The 8,305-nt window shown below is 31.1% G+C and overlaps 1 protein-coding gene across 1 annotated transcript; it reads left to right on the top strand.

The window, feature by feature from the left end:
• Window positions 1–3,184: 3,184 nt before the first annotated feature.
• LOC122588159 lies at window positions 3,185–3,673 on the top strand. Its single transcript, XM_043760291.1, has one exon. The coding sequence runs from the start codon at window positions 3,185–3,187 to the stop codon at window positions 3,671–3,673; it is 489 nt and encodes a 162-aa protein (XP_043616226.1).
• The last annotated feature ends 4,632 nt before the right edge of the window (window positions 3,674–8,305 follow it).

Raw genomic sequence — 8,305 nt, 5'->3', positions numbered from 1 at the left:
TTTTACATGGTCAATCTCCTTCTTATGAGAATCTTAGAGTAATAGGTTGTCTTTGCTATGCAAATATTCCCAAAAATCTTAGAGACAAGTTTGAAAATAAAGCTTGGAAATGCATTCTCATAGGATATCCTTCAAACAATAAAGGTTATAAGTTATATAACCTTGATACTCATGATGTTCACTTAAGCAGAGATGTGATTTTCAAGGAACACATTTTTCCTTGCAAGAGTTATGTGACACATTCTGATCTTCCCACTTTTAATGAGTTTCCCTCTTTTGAGACTTCCCAATCAAATCCTATTCTAGTTTAGCCTCATCTCTCAGAGGAAAATGTGGTTCCTGAGGAAAATGTCATTGTTGCACCAACTCCCATTATTCAATTTGAAAATCCTCCTGTTATTCAACCCCAGTCTGTTCCTGTTAAGTCTGCTCCTGTTACAAAGTCTAGAAAGTCTAACAGAAACACTTCTAAACCTATTTGGCTAAAGGATTATGTCATTCCTTCTGCTGCTAATTCTGTATCTTCAACTACTACTAATTACCCTCTTTTTACTACTCAATATATTGAGTCCATTCCAAAGGAGCATCTATCCTTTTTGGCCAATGTGTTAGCTGTCTATGAACCTTCTACTTATTCTGAGGCCTCCAAGCATTCTGAATGGGTTCAGGCCATGAACAATGAACTGGATGCTTTTGAAAAGAATAATACATGGGATTTAACCACTTTGCCAAAGGGACACGAAGCAATTATTTCTAAATGGGTGTATAAAGTGAAGTATAAAGCTAATGGGGAAGTGGAAAGATTTAAAGCCAGATTAGTTGTGAGAAGCTTTGTTCAACAAGAAGGTTTAGATTATAAGCATACTTTCTCTCCAGTAGCTAAGCTAGCCACTGTTAGAGTTATTATTGCAATGGCCACAGCCAAAAAGTGGCCTCTTCATCAACTGGATATCAATAATGCATTCTTGCATGGATTTATTGAAGAAGATATTTACATGAAACCTCCTGCTGGTTATTTTAAAGCAAAAGAAGGGAAGGTCAGCAAATTGAAAAGATCATTATATGGTCTTAAGCAAGCATCTAGACAATGGAACCAAGAATTTACCAGATTTTTAATCTCATTGGGTTTCATACAATCTAAGCATGACTATTCTTTGTTTGTCAAGACTGAAGGATCGAATATTTTAATAGCTTTGGTATATGTTGATGATGTTTTGTTAACTGGTACTTGTGAGGCAGATATCATTCTTGTCAAGAAAGCACTTGATGCTAAATTTACAATAAAGGATTTGGGTCCTGCAAAATACTTTCTTGGCATAGAAATTTGTAGGACTTCCACTGGTACTTTTCTTAATCAAAGAAAGTACATCCTTGATCTTCTTCAGGATTCTGGTTTTACCGGTGCTAAACCTGCACCAACTCCCTTTCCTACTCAATTAAAGTTGAAATTAGGCAAAGGTGATCTCTTGCCTGCTGCAGACACTGACAGAAGACTGGTGGGCAGACTGTTGTATCTTACCATGACACGACCTGATATTTCATATCCAGTCCAACATTTAAGCCAATTTGTTTCTGCACCAACTCAAGAACATATGCAAGCTGCTAGACATCTTTTGAGATATCTTAAAGGAACCATTTGTGAAGGTTTATTTTATCCTGTTCAAACTGATCTTCAATTAACAGGTTTTTCGGATGCAGATTGGGCTTCTTGTGTCATGACCAGACGTTCTCTTACTGGTTATTGTATTTTTCTAGGCCATTCTCTTGTTTCTTGGAAAACAAAGAAACAACCAACAGTTTCTCGTTCTTCCACAGAAGCAGAATATCATAGCATGGCAGCCACTACATGTGAACTTGTTTGGCTAAGTTTTCTTCTCAAAGATTTATATATTCCCATTCGATTACCCATCACCTTATTTTGTGATAACAAATCTGCCCAACTCATTGCTGTTAATCCCTGCTTTCATGAACGCACAAAGCATTTGGATATTGATACACATTTTACAAGGGACAAAGTAGAATAAGGGTTTATTCAAACTGCACATATTCCTTCTAATTTGCAGTTGGCAGATCTTATGACCAAGCCTCTGTCTCAAGCACAACACAACATTCTTAGTGCCAAGTTGGGTCTTTCCCAGCCTCCAACTTGAGGGGGGGATGAAGAATATATCAATGTATAAGGTCCATATTGTAAATATAGATAGATTAGGGAGTTAAGTTGTACATTAGTTAGTTAGAGGCGGTTATCGTTAGAGGCGGTTATCATTTTAGATATACATATATAGTAGATGTAGCAGCATTCAGATGTAAGAATTCATTTTCTTGTATTTCATTTTCACACAGTAATGAGAAATATATTCTCCATATTGATATTTCTTCAGTATTACTAGTCTTAATACACGTACGATGTACGGTAGCTATATAGATTGTATCATAAAGAAATTCAAATATGCCTCATACATGATTCGTGAATATAAAATAAATTGTGGTTAAAGTAAACCAATTATCAAAGCTAAATTATAATAAACAGTATTAATGATAAATATAATATATGTTTAGTTAGAGTTTTGGATTTACCTTAAATTTTTTTAATCACATCAAAATCGAAACTTGTAAGCATAGTTCATGACGGTAAATAGCTTTGTGATTTCGGATCGTAAACTCAAATGTTTGAAGTATTCATGTTAATAACTTATTATTATAAATGATATAAGTAATAGGAGTTGAAAAAATAAAAAGAGACAATTTATTAATAATAAAACGATCAATCAAATAACGTTATAATGACATTGTATTGATAAGTTAAAAGTTAGAGTTTAATTTTAAGTCTAATAATGAAATTGAATCTATATACAATTAAAAAAAGCTAATTTGATAAAAATAAATAAATTAAAAAAGAGACGTGTCGATACCAAGTGTCGTTTTAAGAATATTTCAATCGTGTTTTAGTTTATCGGTAGATATATAAGTAGCATAAATAATATGGAAAGAATTTGCCTATTTTTTTCTTAGACAAAATATAGTTTTAATCAGTTACATATCTTACGCAAAAATAGTTCCCCTTTTCTTTAATTACATTATTGACTTTTATATTCAAGAAATCCAATCCAAATCCATATATATATATATATATATATATATATATATGTATTAACTCTTTCACCAAAAATTCCACAAACACTCAATGGACAACACCTCCACTACCCTTTCCAATCCATCTTCTCAAAAGTTGCATCGTAAAAAAACAAAAAAAACAACATCAATTGCGATTAAGGTTTTAAAGGCACCGTTACGTGCCATATGCAAGATTCGGGACATGTACATATTGGGTATGTACAAATGTGCGGCTGGAATGGGTGAACCAACGAATGTGTACACATCAAGTTTGCCAAAAAGCTATAGCACCACGTCCTCAAGAGCCGACGATGATTACGCCGAGCTCATACGTATTGCTTCCACTAGAAGTTTGACTAAGTTGGATCCAGAGTTTCTCCAGCGACAAAAGACGACGGTCGTGGCACGTAGCCAAAGTTTGGCTTTTGGTAGAATTGATGAAGACAAGACTTGTGATTATTTTGGGGATGATTTTAAGTTAAATAATTCTGATCACCATCAGATGTTTCCTAGGAGTAAAAGTCATGCAGCACCACCACTTACAAGAATGTCTATCTGATCATCGAGATAGAGGTTTTTCTATTTAATTGGTTTACTTTTTAATCTTGATACAAGAATGTTTGTTTGTGTTCATGATATTTCTTTTATTCTTATGATCAGTACATAATTAAGGTGGCTTCTATTTTTCAGTGGATTTGATGATAAGAATGTATTGCAATTCGTTGATGTACTTAAAAGCTAGTAGAATTATAATTAATACGAACTAAGAAAACTCGTTGTTATTTTTGTGTCATTTTATTCAATAATTAAAAGCCATCATTAATTCATTTAATTAAGAAAATAGAAGGTAGTTAATGATTAATGGGTAAAATTACTATTTAGTATTTTTTTTTAAAGGCTAATTTCGCTTGAAACTTCGTGTCGTGATTCGACAGTTGGAAGTTTAACATACGTTGTCTTAACCAAGTCTGTACAAAAGAGCTCTTTCGAAGTAGAAATGTCTATTTCAAATACCCAATGGGAGAAAACCCCAACTAATCCGCCCGAAGTCACGACGATTAATACGGGTAAACCCTGCCCCAGACTTGAATCTGGATATACCCAAACCAAACATTAATAGAAGAACTATCTATATTTCAAAGTTGATGGAATGAATATTCGAACTTGAGACCAATAAATCACCAGAGAAACTATAAACCACTACACCAACTTATTATTAATACTACTATTGAGTATTTAACTTTATCAACTATGCATGTTTATCCTAAGAAACCAAAAGTATTATTTAAATAATTTACTTTGTTATCCACACTCAATACTTTTTATCGACTCTAGCTTCAAACGCAAGAGTAAACCTTTCGTACACTTACCGGTTTATTTTATTTAAAAGTAGGATAGGATAAACACGTTATCTTAGGCAACATTATACTCAATTGATAATTTAAAAAAAAAGAAAAAAAAAACCAGAAAAACTAGCAACACTATACCTACATCGAATTCAAATCCTGACAATGTCTTAAAAAGTTTTGTCTCTACAAATGTCCTCTCTTCAAATGTATATATATTTAGGTACGTCTTTATAAAAACTGTCCATTTGTTAAACTTCAATGTGATCAAGGGTTTTTGAAATGTATGCGGACAATCTTTTTGTTACGCATATGGTAGAGTGAGTAATATTTTTTTGGGTGAGAATATACGACATGATACATATTATATCAGGAGTTATTTCATTAATCAAGAATATCATTGACACATGAGAGAAGTCATTGTTGGAAAGAAAAAGTTCAATAATCATACCTAATTCTAATTAGAATAATCAACATGGAGTTAAAGTTTCGAAAATGGTGTTTTAAAAATATTGCTGACCTGTCTCGTATGTTTATATGTGGGTTGCTTTCGTAATTCAATTCCATCAAAAAGAACCATAAAGGCGAAAACAAATAAGTATAGAATAAGGTCATGTAAATGGTAGTTGTATTTTTATATAGAACCAGGTATTTAAACACCCGCGCTTTGTTGTGGACTACTATATCCATAAAACAAAATTAGATAGAAGTTAATGATAACATAAACTAAGGCTAAAAATAAAGTTATATTGATACGTGTAACAGCAGTACCATGCAACCTAAAAAAGTTAAAGGTATGTGTTATAGCACTTTGTTTATGCGGCACATATGGTAATTAAAAAAACACTCAAAAGAATAATATTAATTGCTTTATTTTTGTTGGACGTACTATTAAAGGGTATTAGGTGAACGAACTCTTTAATAAGAACTTGATTAAAATAGCAAATTTAAATCTTAATATTAAATAATCCGTACCTTTAAAAAAAAAAAATTATTTTGTTTATATAGTCATCACTCACTAGATAATATGGTATGTGGCTTTGTGCAAGGCACAGATGTTTCTGGTTTACAACAAATTAAATTTACACGATATATCTAATTTAAATACTTGAATTACATACCATTATATATATTTGAAAATGTCTTCGGCAAATTAAATCCAAATTATATTATAAAAAAACGGCTAAAAGTTCATTGTACTCTCATCCATTTCTTATCTTTTGCATTTATCTTCAAATCTTTTATTATATGCATTTATTTTGGATTTCATAATGTTGTATGCACTATAATAACTAAAATTGACTAAATTGCCTTGTTAATAGAAAATGGAATAAATTACATATCCAAAATATACCCAAATTACTCATCATTGTGATTTATTATAAAATTACCAACATTTTAAATATTGCACTACTCATAATAATGAGTGATGATATATGTGGGTATATCCCAAATAAAAAATAAAAAAAAGTGTGAATTTAAGTATGGTCGGGTGGACTGCAAACGTTTGTATCAAAAGAATATTTTGACCATTCGTGTCATTTTACTCTACAAAATATACTCAAGTTTGACAAAAACAAAATAAATTTATTAAGGGTGATTGATGTTGGCCAAGTGTGGAATAGAGTTTTATTTTTATTTTTAGAGGCTCAAAATTAAGTGTGAAAAATAAGAGTTACTAAAACAACTATAACTTGAGTTATAGGACAATCTTTTAAGCAAATGAACACCATTGAAACGATGACAAGGTTATGGCCCAAACTCGCATATGCGGATTGGTCATTTTTTGGACTCTAAAACACGCTTTTATGAATTTATGAGTTATTTGGCCGTTATATGTTTTCCTTCTTAAATGTTTTTGAACTTTGTTAGTGGGCTAGTGTTTGGGCCATCATCTTTTGATGGGTCATATGAATTCCAATCTTGTTTATGTATAGATGGATACAAACAATGATAATCATTGATCAGGTTTAATAAAATTCACTTTCATTTCAAATCACATGTTTTTTGGGACAAATAAACATTAATTATAATTCTTAGATTAAAAAAAGGTCTATATGTCTCAAAATACTTATTAGTATTAGGATATAAAGTCAATATATTAATTAACAGTTGTAACTGTAATATATAGAATTAGTACGTATAATTAATATATAGATAGATAGAATGAATATGATAGATAGATGTCACTTCTTCATTTAACCAATTATTTAATGTTTTTCTTTAAGTAATGTTTATTTGATTTCAACTTGAGGTTAATATGAAAAATATAGTCATTTATTATTTCAAAAATGTAGTCATTTTTTTTAGTAGTTACAATATTTATGGGATAAAAAGATTAGGAAGCAACTTAACCATATTTTTTTAGTAGTTACAATAATTAGCAGACGATAAATTTGATTTAAATGGGGTTGGTGACTCATTAGTAAGGTCTTTGACTTGGTGGATTCACTTGGATTCGAGTCTCACTTTCCACATTTATGGAGGTGGGTTAATAGGGATTTTTTAAGACTCCTGGGTTTCATCCTAGGTATGCATGTAATTTAGGCGTAAGAGTAAGAGTAGATTAGAATATCATTCTAAAAAAAAAATAGAAATTAATGGCTTAATTATTTTTAAAAAATATATAATTAATAAAATCATTTAAGGAACTTAGATAGGAAGAGGGAAAATATAAAATAAAGTGAGATGAAAAGAAACTAAAAAATTAAAAACAAATATTTGAAAAGCAACTTAACCATATCTTTGCGATTCATGATTATTTATAGCTTTTCATTGTTTTTATGTTCATGTTTGAATTGAAATTATCTAGAGGTTGGTATATATATCAGCTAAGATAAATGTTCTTTGATTTAATCAACAATAAAGTGGCGTAGCTATAGTAATTTAACGTTAATATTCTCACGTAAGAGATTTTAGTTTTGACTTTTGAAACATGCAGTCGATAAAAAGGCTATCCAATTATTAAGTTGCCGGTCTAGACAGCTAAAGTAATGAACCTAGCTTATTTGCTTCATACATCTTTCAATTTCAACCATATTTAAAAACATTCTTATTGACCAAAGATTTGAGGGTTCTTAATGTTATACGCGGATCCAATTTTTTTTGAATGTTTTTCTTGACAACTAATAGATCGTTGGACTGTTGGTTCAAATATCGTCAAAGGGTAAGTTGATCACTCACTTGATTTATTGAGTATGATCTCCGAGGAATGGCTTGAAGAATTCAACAAATAATAAATAAAAACTGTGGCCGAAAATAAGTCGTTTTTTGTCGTATTAGTTTTTTTTTCTTTTTTTTAACAGCGGAATATTATTAAAGGTAAAGTCATTAAGCAAAACACTTAATGGCATAATAAAGTATAATTACAGAGGTTTCAAAGAATGAAAAGAAAGCTTGCAAAAAATTAAGTGGGTTTTGAAACCACTCATCCCGTGAAACACGAAGCTTTCTACATCTATTAGTAATCCACAAATGAGATTGGGCCACAATATTATTGTCGTATTGGTTTTTAACTATTTCTCGTAGAATGGTGTTCTCATGTCACTTTTGTGACTGGCCTAGATTTGAGACTTTTTTTTTTGTCATTAGGCCCATTGAATTAAAGGGTTATAAAACTATACGGTTGATGATCTTCCAGTCAAAGTAGGAACCAATCCAACTTATGTATATTGCGTGAGAGAGATATTGCGTGCCGGAGTTGTTTGGTTCATTGAGTGTTGCCAACAGAAATTTTACAAAAAAATAAAAAGATTGGTTGAACTATTGGATAAGGAATTGCAAAAACCAGCAGACTTGACTACATCGTTTCAAAAAAGCAATTCAAGAAAGAAAATTTGAAAAAC

The sequence above is a fragment of the Erigeron canadensis genome, chromosome 2, assembly GCF_010389155.1.
Source record: "Erigeron canadensis isolate Cc75 chromosome 2, C_canadensis_v1, whole genome shotgun sequence".
Taxonomy (NCBI): Eukaryota; Viridiplantae; Streptophyta; class Magnoliopsida; order Asterales; family Asteraceae; genus Erigeron; species Erigeron canadensis.
The sequence above is the reverse complement of the archived record's forward strand: the minus strand, read 5'-3'. Positions and strand labels throughout refer to the sequence as shown.

Coding starts and splice junctions, on each gene's coding strand:
- LOC122588159 (XM_043760291.1), top strand. CDS start 3,185: ATGGACAACACCTCCACTACCCTTTCCAATCCATCTTCTCAAAAGTTG.